The 25,636-nt window shown below is 37.5% G+C and overlaps 1 protein-coding gene across 5 annotated transcripts in view; it reads right to left on the reverse strand.

The window, feature by feature from the left end:
• ROBO1 (roundabout guidance receptor 1) overlaps positions 1-25,636 on the reverse strand; it is a 701,438-nt gene that overhangs the window by 106,161 nt on the left and 569,641 nt on the right. For all 5 annotated transcript variants that reach the window (XM_040566451.1, XM_040566469.1, XM_040566441.1 and 2 more), the window contains exon 5: positions 19,758-19,915. In XM_040566451.1, coding sequence (XP_040422385.1) covers positions 19,758-19,915 — 158 coding nt within the window. The remainder of the gene's footprint in view (positions 1-19,757; positions 19,916-25,636) is intronic.

Raw genomic sequence — 25,636 nt, forward strand, 5'->3', positions numbered from 1 at the left:
TCTCCCCCTGCCTTGCCTGCAGTTCTCTCTCGTCTGCTCGCAGCTGGTGGCTGCCCAACCTATTGAGGGGGCTCTGCAGCCCTGCTGGGATAACTGCTTCCTCTGCAGCAGTTTCTTGCTATTCCTCTCAGATGCCATGGTGTGCTTAAACTCCCAGCACAAGGTTTGCTGTTAAAATACTACTGTAAACTACATCAATGGAAAAGGTGAGGAGGATATAACTGTTTGGAAGCGGGGAGAAGCTGTTTGGGACACTGGAAATGTCAGCTGCTCAACTTTTTCCATTTGTATTTACAAAGCAAAGTAATCTAAGATCTAGCTGGCCAAGTTCTGTATGGAAATTAGCATCTCTTGTTTGTGGCAGATTGCTGTTGGTGGAATGGGCTTGTAAAATGACTCAGTACTTTCATTACCCCAGTTTCTCTTGTGGCTGCTTTGCCTGCCTTTTTTTATAATTAGTACCACCCTAAAATACGTAAGAAACTGTGATGCTTTCTGTGTGAAAGGTATAGAGATGCATAATAAAGAGGAAGTGATATTTAGATAAAATTAACTAAAATTTTCACCTGACCAGATTTCAGTCCTTTGGTATGAATTACCTTTCTTTTTTTTTTTTTTTTCTTTTTTTTTTTTTAAAATTACAGTGACAGGAAGTTAAAAACTACAACTGCATTCCCATAGTAAACTTTTCCCCTTAGAAACATAAACAGCCATACTAAGCTTCCAAAACAGATACAAAACCACAAGTGTCCAGTCTGAAATAAACACTTTACTTTTAAAGACAGTACTTTTACTTGGCCAATTATTTAGCATGACAAACGGAATAGAAGATCTACTCTTCCATGTAAAGGAGTCACCTACCTAACACGCTGACCAAATTTTTCAAAAGCAGATGACAAAAGCTAGGAGTGCTTGCCCACTGGGTAACATAAGGGGTACTCAACACATATGACCACTGGACAGACATACTGACATGTTCAGGAAGCTGAGTGAGTAATTCCACTTTCAAAAATCTGGTCCTGAATGCACATCACCCAAAAGATGCTGCATGGCATGCACTACATCAAGTGCCATTCTGAACAATTGGTACTATATAGAAATGAGGCAAGTAAGTTAAAGCTGTCCTCAACTGGAGCACCATCAAGGTCTGACCTCCTGATATACTCTTAAGACTCCACTTAGCACACCAAATACATGAAAATATTTTTAGGAAAAATATTTATGACTGGAAGTTCTCTGTGTTATTCCTGTTACTGCATTTTTTTTCCTTTGCTGGCTGACTTCCTTCCCATGGTTATGCACTACAAGGAAAGGTAAGAAAAATGATGCAAAACCACACACTAAACAATAAATGTGAACAGACATGGAAGACAGTTTTTAAAGAACTGCCTTGTTAGCATCTATGCAAAAAGAAGACCTTATCAATAAACTTCATTAGTCTTCTGGTCTCCTTTTCCAACACACACAAACACGAACAGGATCAACCACTGCTGCATTACATAAATAAATTTCAGTAGGTTACTTTACTCTGCTATCTGCACCAAGGTGTAACCTTACAGAAAATTTTGTTAACAGTGGTTAAAGTTCACCCTTTGTTATATTAGAGAACACATTTGTTCCAACACAAATCCATTGTTTTTTCTTAGTTATGTCCAGAAAAGGTAACAAAATGTTATTTGTTACCCTTGCGGATTCATTTTAAATTTTAAAATGGTATGGGATTTTCAAAGCCTACATAGACAAAATATTCAGAAACCAAGTGAAAAAGTTGTAAAAAAAAAAAAAAAAAAAAACTACGCATGGTAAACTTAAAAATAAAAGTCAAATGCATTATCAGTTGTGTTATACTTTGCATTATACTATTTGCATAATACTTCAGATACTTCACACAAACTTTTTCTAAGACATCCTTTTTTGAAGAAAGAATAAAACCAAACTCCACTGAAAATAGAAGACAGTCATGAGGAAAAAAAAAGTCAAAGCTTTAGAGAAAGTTTGATATAGATCGAAAAAAAAAAAAAAAAGGATTATGATTCTCTTTACCTATCAAACAGTTCCATGTGTTACTACAAGTTTGATAAAAATGTCAGCAAATCTTAAAAAGTTTCATCCTTTGATAAGATTCAAAAAACAAGAACAAACAAACAAACAAACAAAAAACATCCATTTCCAGGTTCAGTTTTGCTTTGCTGGTGTCACTGGATTGCAGTGAAATGCTACATGTTTGCCCCAGACCTAGAGGTTGGCAAGAAATGTTTGGTGGAATATAATCTGCATATTTCCACTATATTTCAGAAAAATGTTTGAATAGTCCTTAAATTTCAGAATACTGAACTCTAAACAATGAAATTCTGGAAAATCCTGTTAGATTCAAGCATTTGTTCATGACCTGTAAGAACTGAGGCATAAACTGTACTACAGATGTTAATACTGACAGTTTCAAACATCCATGCAAGGAACAATCTGATGTGTGTGTTGTATACAGTATTTATGTATGTACTATGTATATAGTATCTGCTGTATTTAGAGCTGCCTTTAATAATGCATTAGATTTTTGTCTAGACTCATTCTGCTCACACAGCAAGCTAATTTCATAGCATGACTGCCTTGAAACATACCATAAAGGTATGAGCTTATGATCCTAATTGTAACTTTTCAACAGATGCTTAGGAGTTCACCTTGAAACTGAGGACTGCACCTCTGCTGAGCCTGACATATTTGTAGCCCAAAGGAGAAACCCTGTCCCTGAGACATAAGAGGAGGTGAAAACCAGAGCAGGAAGAGGGATTTAACGAGATGCACACTTCCTTGAGGATTGGAAGAGCAGGAGTTTATTAAATGGGAATGAGGAAGAAGGGATACAAATAGAATTCCATCAGAAAGAAATTTTAGATGCTAAATTAGTTAGACAGGCATGTAGCTATTAGACTGGTTTGAAATGTTATTTCCTTAGCTGTATGATCATGTGGATAAATAAACAATATCCTTCCTTTTCAGAAAGCTGTATTACGGCATTTTCAAACTACAGTTCAAAATCTTCCAAAGGGTAAAACTGTGGCATCACAAGGAACTGGAGTGAATGTAGCTGTTACGCTGATGATTACAAGTTTCCAGAGAAGTCTCAGAGAAGGAAAATGACACAATTCTAACTTAAAGGAATAATTGATTTAAGGTTTGTTACCTAAAATATCATGTTCAGAAAGACATGACAGAAGAGGATACAGCACTGCCTCTTAATATCTCAACCCTTTCAACTGAGTGTACAGAGGATGTAGAATAACTTCATATACAGTCTGAATGATATATGTAGGTATAATGCCTGTAAAACGCTGCTAAATAATTGATTTTGCAGAAAGTAAGGGAGAAAGGATACAAAATCATGATCTAGTAGACTTGTGCTGTTGGAATTAAAAAAAAAAATAATCTCCATTAGCAGAAACAAAAATTGCATTGACATTTTCCTCTGTATCTCAATAAATAGATCACCTTTTCAACATTAGCTACTGTTAATTCCCCAATTAGAATATGTGGAAGTAATTTGAAACAATACAAGAAGAATAAAACTGATTTTGGTATCGATTCCTTTTACTATTTCATGAATACAAAACCGATAAGCATAACAGCACCCAGGAGTCAATCTCACCAAACTAATGGTATATTTGTTTTATCAGAAGACAACCTTGACAAAAATAGAGACTTCCCAAGGAGCACATTTATAGGGTACAATGTATTAAAATAACAAATTTTAATACATGTTTGGAAAACCTCTATCAGCACAGTAAAAGAGTTCTCTTGGCTAGCTATCAGTCCCATAGACAAGAACAGTATTTGCAAACAATTTTCTGGGTTAGTAAATCAAAACCCATGTTAATTATACCAGGCTAATTATCCAACACAGTACCTTGGTAGGACAATTCCAAATAAACTAACTGTTCTTAACCTGTCAATAGCTAGAATTTATCCCACAAAGCCAATACTTACTGATGTCCTTTGGCCTGTCACCACACACTGTTTTGCACTGTGCAGCTGTGCAGTATTGTAAGCAGCAGTTCAGGCATGATTCTGCTCATTTACAAAGAAAATGTTTCTCATCTTGTTATTTTTGCCTGTAATTGTATAGATGTTCTTTTAATAACTTAGGAAACACAGTGATGAAGCTGTAAGTTTTAAAATTTCACATCTATTTTTACACAAAACTAGGAAGAAATATAATTCATTCTTAAAAATCGTCAAAACATATTTCTATGAAACAGCAGTTAGAGGCTGCTTCTGTTTAAGTTGTCTGAAACAGTGTAGGCTAAAAAAGGCTCCAAATGAACAGGTATCCAAAACATCACAAGCTGTAATGAAGTGTTAACCTTGGTGACAGTCAAAACAGAAGGGTCAAAGGTTCAGCTGGCATCCCTAGGGGTGATCTTTCAAGGTGAATTTGAGACTCATTGACAGGGCAGCATAGTAAAACTGACACTGCAGCCTGAGATGCGCATCCGTAATGAAGATGAAAAACTGCCTTCTTTCTTGAACTTTATATTCGTAATGGTAGAAGAAATGGCCTTTGTTGACATGGTTAGCATATGGAGAACATAGATCTCTACCTGCTGAAATCCAGATGAACATTTTCAAAGGCTACTTTCTATTTTCAAATCAGAAATCGTTAGCAAAGCAGGCTTTCAGGTTTATTTGTTGTCATTACTCCAGCTACTCTTAATTTTGCAGATGTTAAAAGTTATTTCCCCATGTCCTACTTAAAATGTCCAGATCACTAAAATTAAGATTTCTCCAGCCACTGAAAAGCCTGTTACAACTACCTACATTTGTTAGCTTCAAGAAAAATAGATATATAAATGACCCCTTATTCCACCAAAGCCTTTCATTTTAAAAGAGAGGAGTTACAGCTCTCTCTTTGTTCGGGTATTTCTTAACATTTAAGAATGACAAATGCAAGAGATATCAGCTAAACATGTATGAAAGCAATTTTCTTAGCAGAAAGTCTGCAGTGAAAATGTAGTATGTCCATAACGCTCCAGGTGGTAAAAGGAAAGTATCTTAATGGCAAACAACAACAACAAAGAGATAAAGAATCTGGTCAGTACTCAATCAGTATTCAAGCATCACTCTCTCCAAGCTCAAGACCAATGTATCTCTGTATGTAAGAAGTCAAGCAAAAGGGGCAGGAGACCTACATGGATGAGCATGGAGCTCCTAGCAAAACTCATACAGAAGGAGGAAGTATACAGCATGTGGAAAAAAGGGACACGCTTAGTAGGAATATATAAATGTTTTCAGAGGATGCAGGGATGTGACGAGGAAGGCCAAGGCCCATTTAGAATTAGATCTGACAAGGAATGTCAAGGACAACAAGAAGGTCTTCTTCAAATAAATCAGTAGCAAAAGGAAGACTAGGGAAAATGTGAGGCCGATGCTGAACAGGGTAGGTGCCACAGGATACCTAGAAGGCAGAGTTACCGAATGCCACCTTTGTAAGACTGCTTCAGTCTTCACTGCTAAGGCCAGCCCTCATGAATCTCAGATCCTAGAGGGTCTGAGACAAGAGGAAGTCTGGAGAAAGGAAGCCCTTCCCTTGGTTGAGGAGGATTGGTTAGAGATGATTTAGGCAAACATGATACCCACCAAACATGGGCACCCACAAGTGATGAGGGAGCTGGCAGATGCTATTTTTAGATCACTCTCCATCACCTTTGAAAGTTTGTGGAAAACAGGAGAGATTCCTGAGGACTAGAAGAAAGTCAGTGACACTCTACTCTTCAAAAAGAGCAAGAAGGAGGACCCAGGAAACTACAGGCCAGTCAACCTCACCTCTATCCCTAGAAAGGAGATAGAACAGCTATCAGGAAGAACAGCTAACAGGAAGTTATCTCCAAGCACAAGGAGGATAAGAAGGTGATCAGGAGTAGTCATCATGGATTCACCAAGCGAAAATCATGCTTAAACAATCTGGGTAGATGAGGGGAGAGCAGTGGATGTTGTCTGACTCCCCAGGGGTCAGTACTGGGTCCAGTATTATTCAACCTATTCACCAATGACCTGGATTAGTGCACACTCAGCACGTTTGCTGATGACACAAAATTGGGAGGAGCGGCTGATGCACCAGAGGGCTGTGCTGCCATTCAGAGAGACCTGGACAGACTGCAGAGTTGGGTGGAGAGGAACTTAATGAAGCTCAACAAGAGCAAGTGCAGGGCCATGCACCTAGGGAAGAATAACCCCATGCACCAGTACAGGTCAGAGGTTGACCTGCTAGAAAGCAGCTCTGCAGGGAAAGACCCAGCTGGGAGTCCTTGTGGACAAGAGGTTAACCATAAGCCAGCAATGTGCCCTTGTGGCCAAGGTGGCCAATGGTATCCTGGGGTGCATTAGGAAAAGCATTGCCAGCAGGTCAAGGGAGGTGATTCTCCCTCTCTACTCAGCCTTGGTGAGGCCTCACCGGGAGCACTGTTTCCAGTTCTGGGCTCCTCGGTACAAGAGAGACATGGAGCTCCTGGAGAGAGTCCAACGCAGGCCTATGAAGATGATTAGGGGACTGGAGCATCTGTCATACAGGGAGAGGCTGAGAGAGCTGAGCCTGTTTAGCTTGAAGAAGAGAAGGCTGAGAGAGGATCTTATCAATGTATATACTTATCTGAAGGTAGGGTGTCAAGAGGATGGGGCCAGGCTCTTCAGTGGTGCCCAGCAACAGGACGAGAAGCAACGGGCACAAAGTGAAACACAGGGAGTTCCAGCTGAATACTAGAAAACATTTCTTTATAGTGAGCGTGACTGAGCACTGGAACAGGTTGCCCAGAGAGGCCGTGGAGTCTCCTTCTTTGGAGATATTCAAAACCTGCCTGGATGTGATCCTGTCCAACATGCTCTAGGTTGCCCTGCTCGGCAGGTTGTTGGACTAGATGATCTCCAGAGGTCCCTTCCAACCTCGACTATTCTGAGCTTCTGTAATCTCAACTCTTTCAGAACTTCAAAAAGGCTTCTCTCTTGCTGTAAATTATATTGTATGTCTTCTTGGAAGGGTGAGATACTAATCTCAGCAAAGAAAATGGTAATACATTGATTTCAGTAATGCAGCGAAATGTACACTGAGAGTACAGGATGTGTACAAAGTGTATTTTCATGAAACATACTAACCATAGTCTTTGTGAATGCAAATTTCCCAGGAGTTATAATCATGCAAAGTACCTACTATAAAGACATTCCTAGTTTATTAATAAACTAGAGATCCCTGAACACAAGGGACAATCATTTTAAAGCCACTTTGATGCTTCAGCATACAACTTGAGTGGTAAATAATTGTTTTCTTTAAAACACAAGGAAATCTCAAAATATTTGCATATAGGCTAGATCCTGCAAGTATTACGCAGTCACAAACACCTAGAGGACCATGGCCTGAGTATGTGAGTGAGAATATTTCTCTACTACTTTGCCTACAAAAAAGAGTCTATTCATGATTTAAGATGCAATAATGCTTTGCGCTTTGGCCAAGTGGCACAACGCAACTTTGTTGTAATACTGTCAGGCTGCTTTACATGTATGAATGAATTCAGTTTCACAACTCGTGAAATGCTGAACAAGAAGTACTGAATAATTTCATGGCTTGCCCAAAATCTCATAGGCAGATTGCAGCAGCACAGCAATCTGCTTTGCTTAGCTTGCAGACCTTCTACCTCAAGGCAATCCTCCCCTTACTGTACAATAATTTTCTCCATAGGAAAATATTTGTGGCTCACTTTTAAAAATAGTGTTGCCATGAATGTATTGTCTCATGGTAAAAATAGCTTATGTTTAATTCTATTCAAGGTACAGGCCTGCCAGTGAGAACCCTTCATTCCTGGAATTTGGAATTCTTATCATGAACTGTAAAATAGCTTCAATCAGGTATTTGCAGCTTCCATGGTAACATTACACACTGAACAAGCAAACTTCTTCCTATTTGATTTGTGTCAGGTTTTCCTCCAACAGAAAGGTTCAAATTGAACACCAGACGTCAGAGTAGCCATAAGAGCCAAATGAACTGGAATAGCAAAATCTGCAATGGGGGTGGTGAAGGAGGGAGGACCAAGCTATCACATCAACACATTAATCTTTGAAAACCTTGGCATTCTGAATGGCATAACTATTTGGAAAAGGAATGATGCGAAATATAAAAACTTACAGTTTAAAGATCTTGACTCATCATCATTTTGTTCAAGGAACCAGACTTCATATGTTGTGAGGGAAGGCAGAATTACTTAAGCATACATCTCTATGGCTGCTTTCAAGATCAAATATATATACTACATGTGGTAGAAATATTGGAAGATATACATCAGGAAAGCATTTCACTTTCTCAAGTTTATCTTCTTGAACAGCATTATTTTCCATGGATTATTTTCCCTCTCTTAAGCTTGTAGGGGGACGATCTTACTCCCTCCCTCCCCATATCTGTATAATTTATTCTCCCTCATGCAGCCAGAACAAGGAGATGCAGCAGAGGCAAGCACACAACCATTAAGAGCAGCAAAGACAGAAGGAACAGCAAAGCTGTTGAGTTAGAAGAAAGTGAGTATAATTAGATGCAAGTAAAACTAACCACCCACACTGCCACATTAAAAAAAGAACAATCTTTATGTGGCCATTTGCCAAACAGGTTCTTGCAAGATAATGATTTTTTGAGGAAGAAACGTAAGATCAATTGTACCATTGATCTAAATGAAGCAGGAGTATTAGCAACAACTGCCATCTAGCTAAATAAGGAAAGTTTTTTTGTTTGTTTGTTTGTTTGTTTGTTTTGTTTTGTTTTGTTTTTAATCAGGGACAACTTAAGAAGTCAGGCTTGGTCCTTAATATTCCACAGGAGTCTGGAATAACACCCTGCAATGTGTATGTTAGTCCCACACTACTGCACATGGTGAATATCTGAACTTGGCAGTAATTGTGAGTATATTATTACCCGTAGAGAGAGAAGTACTCTGTTGGGTTGAGGAAACCCAAGAACTGAAAAATTATTATTTTTGAAGTGCTGAGATTTGGACTAGACTTTTCATATAACCAGAAGCATCACAGGAGATTCAGTAAGGCAAAACTATCCAAACAAAGTGAAATAAGCAAAAATGAAGTTGACAGAACTTTCAAAAAGTAGACCAAAAAAATCAAAGCAAACCAAACAAGAAGCTCTAATCACTTACATCTGTTCAAAGCTCCAGAAATTGGCACCGTTCTTCTCTACTATTTTTATTCTACATTTTTCATTTGATTATGAGAACATAATATGTGCAAACTCAGCACATAGATTGTTGAGGTTTTATTAAACATGCTTTTAGAGCTAGTGTCATTCTTACTTTACAAAACTAATTTTTTTAAAAAAGCATGATATACAATAAAGTCTCAGTTAGCAGTTATCCGATATTTAGATTTTAAGTGACAGCATGTGGCTGCTGCGGTGTGCAAGCAACTAGGAATATCAAAAATGCCAAGAACAATCAAATTTATAAGGTTCACTAGAGACTTTAAAGAACAAAAATGTACTCCTCCCCCTCCCCAAATGGAGTGGGTTTCAGTGTTTGGAAAACACTGAACACAGTGGGAATTTGGGTTGATTCACTTCACTGCTACACACTTACCACAAATAATGCATTGAATTCTGTTGGATATTTGTCTGCTAAAAGTCTTTCATGATATTCAAATGGAAATACCTCTGTATGTAAGTATAAGGTAAATATAAATACAGTAACAAATCAAGCGAAAGGCTCACAGGTCCAGGAATCAGCATGAAAGTACCTGGGAACACAGACAGTTTCTAGTGCTTAAGTTTCTTTTGCACATTTGATAGGTAGGGATGGTCAGTCTCATGCCCGATGGACTGAACTTTCCTCTGAATACATTTTGGGCCTGTTCACAGTGCACACGCTTCCCAGTGAGAGACCTGATGCGTCTGGCGTGTTACATTCATACAAGGCTCTAAAAGTTTGATACTTCACATATCACTCTGTTTCTCACTGGTTTTGCTCTTGATTAGGAATCAGAGAAGGCAAACAGTCCTTAAGGGGTTGGGAGGAATAGTTTCTCCAGAAATGGACTTTTGATTTAGAGGAGGATGTCCACACTGTACATTTAGGATTTCCATACAGCTGATGAGAGGAGGGAGGGAGAAGAATCAACTTTCTAAACCCGGTCTTCATCCTTATTGTGCTTAATATAAGCACAATATAAGTCTCCTTTCCTGACTGCTTAAAAAAACTAACCAAATAAAAATGTTTCTTTTTCATTAAGAGAATAAAATGAATGAAGAAATAATTTCCCTCCCACATCCTTTCTTCAGCTCCCTTACCCATCCCAAAGAAAACAACTAGAATATCAGCCAAATCAAACAAGGGATTGACTTTCTCAGCATAAATCACCTTTTCTCCTAATCATTCAAATCATAAATGCCTGCATGCTCTGGATAGCTCAAGTAACCTAGTCTGAGATAACAGCCACCTGTTTTGATATTATTTTTTAAGGAGTAGAAGCTTCCCAGACTCCATTTCTATCATTTCAGATGATCCCAGAGGTTCAAAACTCTCAATAAACCATTTTACAAGAAAATCCTGATGTCTAATGTCTAGTTTTGTGGAAATCTCAAAACTCAGATATCTAACACTAACACACACCATATTTGCTGCAGGCACTTTTTTTTTTTTTTTTTTTTTTAAACACTAGGCCGTCAGTTCATGACTAGGGACAAAAGAAATCCATGGAGAATTTTGACTCAGTGAAGAGTTTTCAAATTCCTTTAAGCACTCAGAATATCTGCAAAAGAACATTTTTCTTCACTTTATTTTTATATTTAAAGTAGAAATAATTGTAAAATAAAGTTCAGTATAGAAAAATGCATACTTGGTTCACATTAAAGGTATACTTTTTATTATACAACAACAGTGAAACATCAAAGAGAAACCATAGTTACACGTTTGATGCCTAACATTTTAAGCAGTGAGAATAAAAATAAAATAGCTGAAACAATGTGCATCACTGATGCAAAGGAACACTTCTGAAAGTTGTGAGAAAAGCAGACAGGATGGATATACCCTTAGCTATGGGGAATTTTTTTCTGACAATATGATCAGCAATAACGTGGTTTAAAATGCCAGCCACTACATGATCATAACTAGCCTTTTAATCTAACAGTGAATTAAAATGAGTTTTAACTCCAGTAGTTTCAGATTGTTTGAATGCAGTCTCTAAATCTCATTACCTCGCACGGTAGGTTGCACTATGATAGGGAATGCCTTTGGGATAGAAGAGGTCAATTTTGTCCTAAACATAAAATGTTGTCTCTGTGACACCCAGCACAAGCCAATAGAACCTGTTGCCCATCCACAGATGTTTGTTACTGGGCCACCCTTTAGCCCTGCATCATGATGCTCCTTCCCTTTCCACTAATTCCACAGGCCATCATTATCCTTTTTGAGATGTCCACTGAAAAGGGACAATGCTTTGGTTATTCTCTACTAATGCCCAGTTTCCCAGTGATTGGTTTATTAGCCCTCATCTCTAGATTCTTCAGTGTGGATTCTTCTAAAACATGTTCCACTCAGTGTGAACCAATGCATCATTTGCCTTGTCCTATGCGTTACTCAACATCACGGCATACAAGGTTCAGGGTTAATGATTACTTGTTTAAACCAATTAGAACAATTTCTGGCATGAAATATGACTCAGGCACTTTAGACTAACGGGCTAACCGTCTTTTTCTTGCCATTTTCTTGCAGCAAACACTTCACACTAATGGAGAAAGCAGCTTGTCCCCCAGAGAAGTATTTGGGACAGTTGACTGTAAGAGCTACTGGGAAGGAAGGGAACGTCCACACAGGTGTTTTCAGGCCATTTGCTTTGGCTTGGCATGTGGGGACCTCCAGCCAATGCAAGCTCTTTTTGCCCTTACCCTCAGCACAACAGAAGCTGTGTGGCCGTATTAGTACAATACCGTGCCTGAGTGATCTAGCCTGTCTCTCAGCAGGGCTTATTAGCTCAGGCTTGGCGCCACATTAACTGCTGCCATATGGCTTCTGGTCGATTCAAAGAGTGAGCTGAATGAGCTCACATCTGCCTGACAAAGTCTGCACAGCTATGCTTTTTCAAATGGCAAACCTGCAAAAAGCCGTGAGAAGAGAATCTTGCAATAGGCTAGAATTTTCAATCCCTGTTTACTTCAGTGCTTGAAGAAATACAAGCTGTCACTATTAACAGCTGGGTTATTAACAGGTCAGGGTTGGAAACTAGTTGTGAACATATTAGAGATGAAGAGTTTCAAGGGCTAGGTCTGAAATAAGATGGAATACCATAAGCCTCTAGGCAGCATGAAGGAAGAGGGCAATGAATACAAAAACATATACTTTTTCAGTGTTTTATTTTCTTTCTTTGTTAGAAAGTCATTCATCCTTGAATGGTACTCAGGCTACTAGAATTAGCCAGGTTTTTACAGTCTTCCAAGAAGAGTTAGGTCATCTGTAGAAGGCAATGTTTTTAGGATTCTACCAGAAAAACACACAATACACAAAATGATGTGACAAACGCTAGTCATAAAAATTATTGTACCACTGAAAAGACCCAGATATCTCTGTGATAATACATACCTTAAAAAACAAAACAAAACAAAAAAAAAAAAAACAGGAAGTAAGACACCATTAAATGTCTTTGTCTTCACAAGGGAAGAATGGTAGTACAGATGTAGAAACTCCAATGGTTTATGGTTTAGACAGTAGAGGAGAGAGAAGACGTGCAGAGAGAATAGAGGACGAAGACAAGAAAGTTGTCCGTATGAAAATGCAAGAGGACAACAGAATTACACATGTCATGGTTACAACAGCAAACAAGACTATCCAGAAGATACATTTTGGATGACTAGTGAGTGTTAAAGAAATCCAAGAGCAGAGAGAATCCAACAAGAGCAACAGGGACCCTGACACAGAGCTTTAAGCATGAATACAGAAAAACAATTGTCACATTCTGGAAAAATTAAGAGCAAGAAACAGCAGGATTTAGAAACATTCTCAACATCCTCTGGGATAGCTATGGGGTTCCAAATTCTTTTTCACAATCTTTCGTCTTTTTTCTCCTTTGGGTGCCAAGTTAAGTCACAGCAGCTCCAACTGTGTTACCAGTGGAAGCAATATTAATAGCAGAAGAAATATAAATCATTAACAAAAACTACTCTTGATCCTTGAGGAAACCACCATCATAGGGATCAGCAGAAGAAGGAAAAAGAGAAGGAGGGTGGAAGCCAACTCTCTCTTGAAGTAAGAAAAAGAAACAGAACGAAGAGAAAGGACTGGAAAGAAAGGAAATTGCTGGGAGGCAACAAATACATAGTGGAATCGGTAGAAAAATACACTTCTCTTTCTAATCCTCCTGGGACATATAGGAAATTGCTGCCTGCCCTTTAATCTGCCCCCCAAAAGAAAAACAATTAAAATGAAATAAAACACTTAACTGTAGTTACTTGCTGCCACCCCCCTCATACACATATTGTTCTATGTGCTGTGTACCCTGGCCATGATCTCTCATACTGTTCTCCACAGGATAGACTATGTTAACCTACAAGTAAGCATTACATCTTCTCCAGAAATATGCATTCCTTTGATATGTATTTAAGATAAGTAATCTGGGGAGGCTAAGATGTTAAAACATTCAAGATTAAGAAATTAATGAAAGAAAGAGAGCAGGGCCAGAAAAAAAATGAGAAAAGGAGAAAAAAAGAAATTAGGATAAACATCTTGAATTAATTCAGAGTGGCACCATAACTGTATGATTTGTGTCAGGAACAAAGCTGTTTTAAAGGGTTAAGGTTCCTGCACAGCATACAGCAACAAATTCAATCAGGTTTTGTTTCCTTTTTCTTGATTCACTTCCCCTCTGCAATTTTTCCCACTGCAATTTATCTTTGGAAGGAAAGACCCCTTTGGATAAATGGAGAATTAATTTCTACTTTTTCCACTGTTCCCTCCAATACAAACAATACTTTCTCTTTTGCTTTTTAAATGATATGCATAATAATTTCTTCCATTTCTTTCTTCTTCCTTTTTATGACTGAGATCATATTGGTATCACCTATCTTGTTTTAAACTTGTCAAAGCACAATGAGGCTGTGAATGGTCTCAACCAACAAAGATGAACCAAGCTTTTTTCAATAATTCATTTACAATAATAATAATAATAATGGGGCAAATACATAAACTATCTTCCTGTGGATGGTATCGTTATGGAGGTTTCTTGTCACATCAGATCAGAGACCTCATTTTCACCTTTTGTAGAAAGCATTTTCTAGACTCACTTGTGTAAAAATAGCATTGTGCAAGAGAATAAATACTTGGTATTTAAGATGTACTATTTAATGGACAGGATAAAAAACAGTAATCAAGAATTCAAGTTACAACTTACCTAAAATAAGAACATAAGTCATTCAAAACTGTTGCTGTCACAAGACAGCTACACACAAAAGGAATGAAAACCTGTATGCATTATTCATCCCGTAACTTTGATCTTAAAAGCTAAGAATCTTGAACAAGGAAAGATAAATAGCTTCTCAAGGTTTTCTTTTAAAAATCAGATTAAAATGATTCAGGATAAATGATAGATAAGAGTTAATGCGAAAGAGGGGGAAATTGCAATCACAGAGCTGCATCAAAGTTTCAATGCAAAAGCTTTGCTTTTTGTATTCAGTTGCAAAGGATTTCTTTCTGAGGTACCAGCATCCTTTTTCATGTACATGTAACAGATTTTAGCTATTAACATTTAATTTCCAGTATGCGTAGCTCCTTTCTTCCACCATCCTTCGAGATGTGGGCTATTAGGAAGCTTTCTGAAGTATGGGCTACTGCTGGTCATGGGGCAGGTACACAAGAAGCTGTGAAGCTCTGACCTCTAATCCTGGCTCAAACATCAACTTGCTCTAGAGTTTATGTAAGATGTATACATTCTTACACTGGGAAAGTATTGATAATTACAGGCACTCTCTGCATTGTGATCTTTTCAGGTTTAGTTCATCAAGCAGACATTGCCTATAACATATGAGACAAATTGAGACAGAGATCCAAAAGTGCATGGAGGTTCCCCAGTCTAATAGGAGATACACAAACTCCTCTTTGAATGCTTTGCACTCCGCAGAGTCTGTAGTTATTGCCAGTTTTTGCCTAAAGATATGCTCAAAGGCCCCACCATCTCGGTTAGATTATTGATGTCAGCATCTTATATGCAGGCAGTTGCCTTCAGATTCACAAAGATGACAGATCAGCAGCAAAGTTCCTTAAGGGAGGCTCTGAGCAAATCAGATGCAGGCAGGCAACACCACATTTATGACAAATCATAGCACACCACCCATTTACATTAGCAGCAAAGTCAAAGGGAGAGTGCCTTTACATTACAGTGTAGAGCAGGAGGTTTTGCTTATCTGACATCCAAATTATTACCTCGACACAAGCAGTTAGCATTAATCAGATGCCAAAGTGGGGCTAGACAGGTGGGAGAAAAAGGCTAGGTAAATACAAGGGCAGGTTGTGAGGAAATAGATGGGGAATGAGGAAAAAAATTCATTTCAGTGGCGTGTGGTAAGAAGGCAGTGGGAACACCATTTGAAAGGCAGTGGGAGGATTTGGGGTACTACAGGAAGAAGGCTGAAAAGGGAATGGAGGCACACGAGGGGTACTCACAGGCTTACAAGCAACCATTATTCACTGCCGTATCTGTGAGTGCCCAAGCTAGTCATTGCTCACGGCCACTGATGCTCCTGCCAACTCTATTTAGACAAAACACAGTGGGAAAGACCAAACCCTGTGATTAGAACAGTCAGCAGAAACTACAAGACTGATTCCACTTCCTCCTTAACCTGAGGCAATGCAAACTCAGAGCTTTCAGCTCCAAGGTAAGTGCCTGAAACACGTGGCTATGTACTAATGAAACTGGGCTGCCATGCAAAGAAGATGGCTAGACTGCTGGGGCTGTGAGTGTGCCTGTTCCTGGTGAGGATACCTAGAAGCCAGGAGCCCTGGTCTAAATCCTTGCTCTAAGGAATTCAGTATGAATTTGATCTAGCAAGACAACAACTCCATATGCATGAACAACAGTAAGGGCTGGAAACAGATTGAGGAAGTTCCCCACCCCGGTGAGTTCCCTTCTCCATTATTTGTAGTTCTGACCTTGCATTTTCTCTCTCCACAGTGTCTCAGCTCCGAGATGAGAGCTGCACAGCCTCTCCTAGTACAGATGGAATACCTTAACATTGGAAAAACACATTTTGTTTTTAAACTGTTCACAGCAAGAAACGAGAGGCATTCACTGGACTGCACTGAAGCACTCTTTTTTGGCTATATATTATAGCAGGGATTCTTGATTCCACAGTGATCCCCAGAGAGAAATTAACTTGATGAGCACAGAATCTCACTAGTTCTGCTCTGGCCTCATGATAATTGTTTTTCAATTCAACAAATTAAGTTAAAGATAAGCATTTGCTTCCCACGCAAGACTGTCATTCTTGTTTCATTCACAATATATAGAGAGGGATTAGCCACATCAAGCATTTTCTTTCATACCGTTCTGTAAAGGATACACAAAAACACAATCAAGTTTAGTTACAATGCATGGAGAAAACTGTTTATATACAGCATATTCAAGAGCAAACAGAAAAACATGTTTTAGTGATGACTCTTCATCAGATTCAACCAGTGGACACGTGTACAATGAACAGCCTGTACTGAGCCTGACTTGAGGTAAAATTGAGCAGTACTGGGAGAGCTGTGCTCAGAGAGAATGTCTGTTTCTATAAACCACCACAGATAGCTGTGCCCAGACCCTTACTTTCATTTCATATTTGTTCCACTCACTACTGCTTATAACCTGAAAGACATAAATTTATTTCTTTTCAAAGCATATTTATTTGCCCTACAAATGGACCAAAATATGCAAAGAGGACTTTGATTTTTATTATCTCACCTACATAAACATATCAATTTCCTTAACCCTACCAGGACAAAATAATATTTTCTTTTTATTGCATTCCAAAGGAAGTAGTGCCTGGACTTGGATCTTACTCAACTGCTATTTATCTAAATCTCTGCTTCAAAATCTCTGTCGGGAATGAAGCTACCACCTCTGTTTCTCCAGCACCCTTAATACTCAATCTTGTAAAAAACAGTTCCACTGACTCAAAGATCAATATTGCCATTGCAGATGAGAAAGACAGTTTGCATATATTAAAAATAAGGTTGCCTCATGGACATAACATGTATTTTTGAAGAAAGTATGATACAATTCAGAAAAGAGGTGTCAAACATCATCCTCTATACCTAAAAAAGTATAATCTTAATGCTTACTTTAAAACTCTTTTCAGGAAAAAAAAAAAATTAATATTGAATGCTTTAGGAATTTTTTAGGAATGAAATCAACTGGAAATGCTTTAAAAGTGGAACCACGACAAGTATTCTCATTGGTTATATGTCCACTGGTATTACCTATATATTGAACACCAACACATACATTTTGGCATTTCTTGATCTGGTAATTTCACAGCTTAAAAAGAGGAAGGTAATGCCTGCAAGCCACATTACCTGAAAGTTAGTCTCACTGCTATCAGTAAGAATTTTAGCATCAATTTTAATAAATGTTGGCATTAACTTTAAGTATATGTAATTCAATGAAAAAAATATTTCAAAAAAGGCTGATTTCATACAAAAATTAAGTCTATCACATACAAGCCAACAATTTCATTCTTATTTCAGCTATAGTACCGCTTTAATTCTTTATGTTTATGTTCTTAAATACAAATGGAAATAATCCAAAGGAGATCTGTAAACAAAAATTGAACAATTCTAAGTCAGGTTTCAAAATCAGTATTTTTTGCCCATCTGTCCTTTGGCACATTCTCTATCCCAGGTCTCAGTCTCTTCGTGTCTCCCAGCCACTAGCAAGATAATACAGATGGTTACTGCGAAGTTGTTTGAGATGTACATCTGAATGCATACTTATCCACTTGGCAAGATCCTGCTACAGCTGTAAGTCAATGCAAATTTGCATTACAATGTAGCTTCAGTCTCTTGCCTGTGTGAGAAAGCAGCCATGACATTCATGGTGCTGTTTAAGACTATGTAAGGCAAATATGACGTAAAATGATGCAGTTGATTTAGCTATCTCAGCACTGTTAATTCGCACCTCTGAACACAAACACTCATATCAGCACGTGAAACGCATATATCTACACCTACATCAAAACTCATTTTCAGTTGTTTGTTTTTGGAAGCAGAAACTGATAATACAACCTAACTTTACCCAATATAATGGTGAAAGAATACTAGGTAGGTGAGTATTTTATGTGATAAACAGAAAAGAAAACCAAAATGAGGATCTTTATTTCATCATAAGCATAGTTTTAATAAATACAAGTGGTGTTGCCAATCAATGACTGTTGTTTTTGTTCTGGGTATGTGTTTGTTCTGGCAGCTGGGAGAAGAGCAGTTTTAATGTATAACAAAGGAAATGTACTGAATAAGTTATACCTGAAATTCTTTCAAGAAACTACAGCAATATAAAATTCAAGTTTAGAAAGCACTTCCTGAAGAAAAAATAGCATTGGAATCTTCCCCTTATCTCAGGTCAATTGACTTGTCACAGTAGGAAGGAAATTTTAAAAGGAAATTGCAAGTTCTTTTTAAGTATGATTGGAGGAATTGTGTTAATAGCCAGCAATCAGTATAGGTTATACAGGGCACTTAAAAATTTAAATGTATGCATATGCCAGAAGTACGCAATGCCAGAGCTTTGCCTTGTTTGTAAAAAGCACGTGAAACAACAGGCAATTTAAATCTCCAGCATCAGAGGTAATTTTTAACTTAGGTTGCTGGCATTTAAGTGTTCTTCCATTAAAAATCTCCCTCATTTCATCATCTGATTGAGGTATATAAATATGTATATGATCTTGTTTTACATTAATAATCCTCAAAGTACCAACAGGATAATACATGGTATGTACTTTCAGATGATACATATTGTTACCATATCGAAAGATGTTCTGGTTCACCATGCTGCCAGCATACAACTGATTTCTAAACTCCACGTTTCCCTATCCTTTCTTCAAGCCATTAGGCTCAATAACTTATTGTTTTACATATCAAAAATTAAAAGAGTGATAGTTTTGTGATTAGAGAAGATGCTTTTTACATACTACTGAATAACTGTGCACTGTATTCAGCAAGCTACAGCTACAAATGAACATAACAACACCTCCAATAGGCAAACAGCTTAATTTGAGATTATAGGGTAAATCATTATCTCTCTAAAGAAATATTCCAAATGTTTTCTTATCCTTTATACCACAATGCACAACTTTTCTGCACAGATTCCTTTCCAAAGAATTACAAAAGAAAGTCTCACCTAGACTACCAGCAGTTCCTCCTTCCAACTAAAGAAGGCAGGTACAGTTGTAGGAATTTGTAAGTGGATAAAAGGGAAGAAAATTATAGGAGAGTGACAATGAATTTCATTTTCACAAGTTTGTAATTCCCCTAAGGAAGAGAAGAACACAAGTTTTGCATGGTCCTCTTTAACAAACAAATGCATAGCTTGCAGTGAAGCAGTACGCGACTAGAGAATGCATTCCAAGCTAAGTGCAAACTAACCTTGCCTTTGAGGCAAGGAAAGGACAGAACCCAGAAAGTGCAGCATGACTGGATGTCCACATGCTCAAGAGACTAATAATTTAGGTTTTACAAGTTTTTCAAACAACACTCTTTTATACTTACTGTAATTCTCTCATCTTTGTCATCCAGAGGGGTCCCATCTTTTTTCCATGATATAGTGGGTTCTGGGTGACCTCTTGGAGGCTGACACTCCATCACAGCAGGTTCGCCCACGGCTACCATTACATCTGATGGATTTTGTCTGAAGTCATCACGTAGAACTGAAAGAATAAAGATGATGAAGTCAAAAACTACCCAGCAATACACCAACAGGACAGCAAAGTGTTTTATTTTGACTTCTAATGGTTCCTGCTGTCATTTTTATTTATATTAATGAACAGCATAGCTCATGAAATTCATTTGGCATCTGAGGATGGTTTCTAGTACTTCCACTAGGATGTACATCCTTTCTAGGATGGTTTCTAGTACTTCCACACTGTAACACAGAAAACCCACATGTAACTAACACTGTGGACATGAAAGGCTGACACAGACATAGGACTATCTGCAGGAAACAGCTGCCTCATTTGTCCCATATGAATTGCACCTTGAGTTTATGGCAAAGATTAACAAAATAACTAAACTTTGTAGTTACAAGTTCTAGATGACACTAAGTGGACAAACATTTGTGCAGCCTTAGCCAAGCTAGTCTTTGCAATTTGGCCTGTGTTGTTTTCAGGGGATTTTTTATTTTTTTTCCTGATCACTGGGAGTCATCACTTATTCTGATACAGAACCACATCCTTCATTTGGAAGAAGTCAATTTTATTTAATAACTTTTCACAGAAGGAAACTTTTTTTTTTTTTTTTTTGGTCTTTATTATCAGAATTTATTCTTTACCATCATTTGGCCAAGCCTAGGCCTAGGAAACTCCATCTCTATCTGCTAATCTGCTATGAATTTTATCAATATCTGTGTGAATATTTTTCTTTTTAGAGAAGGGGAGACATCATACTGTGCTCAGCAGACCACTACATCAGGACTCAGTTTAACAGAATAATGGCATTCCTAAGTCTTGCCGAGCAAGTGGCATTGGGTTTAATCTAAAAATAAATAACTCAAATGATAATAAATATAACATTATAGACCTCTCCACTGTGGTTACTCCATCCACATTGAACAAAGGATATTGTACCAGAGAAGTACACTACAACCAAAGGACCCTTAGGATTTTGACAAAGCTATCAGTCACTCTTGCTGCTCTTAACAATCTTGTTCTGACACTGAATAGTGCCAAGAATCCATAGTAAAAAAAATACGTTCCTTGAGCCATGGACTGCAGACATAGTGGCACACATTACTAAAGAGTGGTTTGGTTGTTAATGCTGTTTGAAAGCTAAGTATGACTTGTTAGATGTTAAGAAATGTTGGTGTGCTACAGATTGGCACTGTCACCAAACTGTTCCTCTCTGATAGGTCTCTCATGCTGTTCAGACCTTTTAAAATGTTCTGAGGGTAAACGGGTCATCTAACACGGGACAGGGGAAATACCTTTCTCATACCTTCCTTCTGCAATGCTGTATAATCTAAAATGAAGTGGGGGAGCACAAAGGACTTACAGTTCTTTGACTGTTTGGGGGGATTATTGGCAAATAATGCTGTCAATAATGAGTATGACTGTTTTCTATTTTTTTTCCCCAAATAGGTTTACCTTACATTCTGACACCCTACAATTCAGTGGCTACAATGACAGGCTTAGCTTGATTCATCAAAGGTATACCTTGATTCATCACTACAAACCCTAAAACGGGAAAATTTCAAGATTGATCTATATCAATCAAGTGTAGATGGGAACCAAAAGCGATAAATACAGACTATTATACCTCTTTACTACATACAGGATATAATTTCTGGAAGCACCAAAGAATGTTTGTATACCATGAGGACTGAAGTATGTTGCAGATGCTATCAGACATCATCTGAAGTTACTAATCCCCTTCCATACTGAAGCACTCATGTTTCAAATGCTTCAATTAAAATATTAAATTAAACTTTCTGAATGCCTTGGAATCGGGAGACATTGATGCGCTGCAAAAGGGCAGTCAGGGATAAAACAGCTCTAACAATTAACAATGTAAACTAGTACAAGAGAGTGTTAGGATTTAATGAAGAAATTATTGAATTATTCAGGTTGGAAGGGACCTCCACACTGTTGAACGAATGTTACCTTGTCTCAAACAGATCTAGTCTAGAAACTTCGTTTCAAACAAACAGAAAAACAAAACACCCAAAACAAAACAACAAATAAACCTATAATGTTTGGTGTGCAAAAAAATGAAAAAGCATGTTCCATAGCAAAACATCTCTCTCTATAAAAAGCAAATAATACGGATATTTTCCTTCTATGGACTAGGGAAAACTGATGACATTTTCAACAACAAAAACAACAAAATAATCCAGGTTACACCTAGATGAAATATGTTTTCAGAAATGAGAACTATGTCATTTTTAGTTTTTCAGAAAAGTATGTCAAAAGATCTATCCTTTAGCTTCCCTTCTGCTTTCAACAGAACTGTGTTAAGTTTAACCTGCATTCCTCTTAGAGTTTTCTTACTACATTCCCATAAATATTAATGTAACAGATTTGGAAACATCAAATTATTTTGGTTCTGGAAGCACTAAAATTCTACTCACGCACACTGAATATCTTTTACATACATATTCAGCTTATACTGAATATGGCATTAATAACCAGATGCAACTTGTTGTGTTTATAGGCAGCTAGCCCTCAAGCTACCCAGATACAGTAAATTGTGTGGCAAAAGTAGACTGGGCTGACACTACTGAAGATTTTTTTAAGTTTACTTTAATGGAGACTTTTTCTGGCTTGGATCCACTGGTCATATTATTACTTCCTTTTTTTTTCACATTCACAAACTAAAGAACATAAAGTAATAGAAACTTAAGTTGAACCAAGTTACTTTAAAAAAGTGTATATCCAGTTCCCAGTGCCAACAACACATGGAAGTGCAGGAGAGATTATTTCTCTCAGTTCTATTACAAAGCAACAAAAGAGGTGGTTTGACGAAGAGTAAGAAGCCTCTTATTATTGCTGAAGATCTTAACACTTGGATAAATCTAACAGATATATAAGTGCCTTTAAATTACAAAAAAAAAAAAAAAAAAGAAAAAAAAATGAAAGAAAGTGAAGGGACATGATCTTAACACACCATAGAGCTTTTCAAGTCTGAAAAACCTGAAATCTAAGACGAAAGCCTATCAGATAGCTAGCACCTCAGATGGCTTTTAGCACCTTTCAAGCAACAAAGAAGTCCAATACTTGCATAATAAAAATAAATTGCTTCAGTAATTTCTACACTTGCTAGTCTTAGATCAGCTTTACAAGCGTAGTACCTTGTTTGTAAACCAAGATCTTTCAGAAATTAACCAATGCATAATAGAATGCCTTAGGAGGATATCTAAGGTTTATGCCATAGATCCATTGAATTATGTTTTTTTCCACTGAACTATGATATTTTGGGCTCTAAATTTACATAAAGAAATGCTAAGAAAATGTAATCTATTAGAGATTACTCCACAGATAGTTGTTATTTAATTGCTTGTGCAGCTGTAAAGTAGATATTTACTTTTTTTTTTTTTTGGTTTGGTTTTGGTTTTGTCTCAGGCCCTGACAGTTTTGGGAAAAAAAAAAAAAGTTTCTCTTATATTCTCTTATGTTACAAGCTCACTGTAAATTGAGATTACATTTCCTCTTGAAGATATATTTGAACTGTGCTTGGTAATCCAGTACAGTATGTGCTTTCAGTCACCAAAGGGTCAAATTTCACCATGCTTTTTTTATTTTTTTTCTCTCTACGTATATGCAGTTGGAATGAAAACAGATAAATTGAGAGTTTTTTTTTCTTCATATTTAATATGTAATCTTCATATATAAAAATCTCCATTTCTGACACACTGTGGTTAAGGTTTTCTAATATTTTACTCAATTTTCTCCAAAATACAGAAAATCATGATCATAGTTATTGCTGTTGCACGGCTAAGACAATACAATGCGCCTTGCACAGCTAAACAACTTGGTGATGTTGCTGTGTGAACTCTCAATTCCCACGCTTGGGCAGAAAGCACTTTTTTTGCTGTGCTTGCTGAATTAATCGGGCTGAAGAGAAACTTTGGTAACTCCACCTAAAAGTCGACGACTCCTACAGCTATTTAAAACCTTGCACTGTTCAATCAATAAAGCAATTACACTCACCCCAGAGAATCCTTCCCAGAGCAGAAAGGAAATAGCAATCACTTGAGGATAAGTTTTTATTGACAATCAACATAAGTAGAGACACTGTTTTTTGTGTAAACCATAAACAGTGCTTGTCAAAATGCAGCACCCAGTGTTTTTTTCCTAATATTTTTATGTTGGCTACTGTGAAAAAGAGTAGCCAGTCACTACTGGGTGAAATGACAACTCTATTTCAAACTTCAATGATATAAAAAATCGTTCAAAGGTTTCATAATTAGGAATGGAAACAGCGTCCAGGCAATGAAATAGGAGCATAGATTTTTTTATTTTTTTTTAAACTTACATACAGCCACATGACATTTACACTACTACTAGCTAATACCTACACAACCAGCAACACAACAGTCCCAAACCATGCTGTCGACCCCCAAATGGTTGTTATACACCTAGTGGTAGTTACTTGATATGTTGGTCATCAGGCACCCATGGGCAACACAAGAAGAAACGGTGTGTATTGGTTGGTTTCCCTAAACACCATGGGAATGTGCACTCTTTTGTCTTGCAATGGGCCAGTCAGAAGCATGCCCCTGTATCTAGAATGTAACCGTGACTTGATCTGCTCAGAGTAACCCATACGACATGTCTGAAGGTAATTGCCAGGTAGGCAATTTTTTTCAATGTACACACTGCAGGTGTTTAAGAAAGGCTATTGTTAATTTTTTATCATTAAATAACTGTGATCTAGTTCAAAGACAACAAAGAAAAACACAACGAAACGCAAGAAAAATAAACCAACCAGAATGCTCTAATTAATAAATGGAAATAATGCATTTGTAAGGAATGTACTCATTCCCATTGTATATTACAGATATCGTGCCTTAAGGGTGGTATCATTTAAGAACCTGAGATAAGAAAATTTGAAAATTTTTATTATAGGTCTATTCTAGTCAGACTGGCTAGACACTTCATATACCAGATCTATTCAAAGCAACGCACCCAAATGTATTAAGCTTTCCTAATCAACCGGGTCATTACAGCCACGATTGCCTGATAAAGAGAGGAAGAGAGGGAAATGAAGGTGTTTGGGGCACAGCTTCATGATCAGATTAAGGGAATCTCAATCTATTCTAATTCTTCTACAAGAGATTGCCCAGATGTGCTTCCTGCTAGCTCTCCTGTATTGTCACTGCCAAACCATGCAAGGCTGGTTGCTGGACAAGTGAGCAGGGATGGGCGAGCCAATGCATCTCACCAATAGAATAGAAGAGACCCCAGCAACTACCCCTTTCTCAGCCTGAAGATCGTTTAAACGTTTCCTTTGTGTCTCAAAAATGGGGAAAAAAGAAAACGAAAGTGAGATAAAGAGAGGTGATCATTCCTTGCATTGTTTAGAAAACAACCAGACCTCAAATAATGAGCAAGTTTCCTCACAACAAACAAAAATGTGCTAACAACAAACTACATGCTAACACCGAGCAATGCAGCCCCAATAGCCCACTGCTCTGCCTTCCGGCTAATTTCACTTAAAAAACAAACAAACCAACAAGCAAGCATGTAATAGATCTTATTTATTTATTTATTTTTAAATACATACAATTCTATTATTTTAATTCCTGCAAGTCTATAACAAGTATTTCAATGTGTCCCTTTTTGCCCCGACAAAACAACATATTACAAAGAAAGTTTCTGTCTAATAATTAATCTGACTAATAAAATGAGGTGAACAACATAAATGAACACTTTCGG

Source organism: Cygnus olor, chromosome 1, assembly GCF_009769625.2.
Source record: "Cygnus olor isolate bCygOlo1 chromosome 1, bCygOlo1.pri.v2, whole genome shotgun sequence".
Classification (NCBI taxonomy): Eukaryota; Metazoa; Chordata; class Aves; order Anseriformes; family Anatidae; genus Cygnus; species Cygnus olor.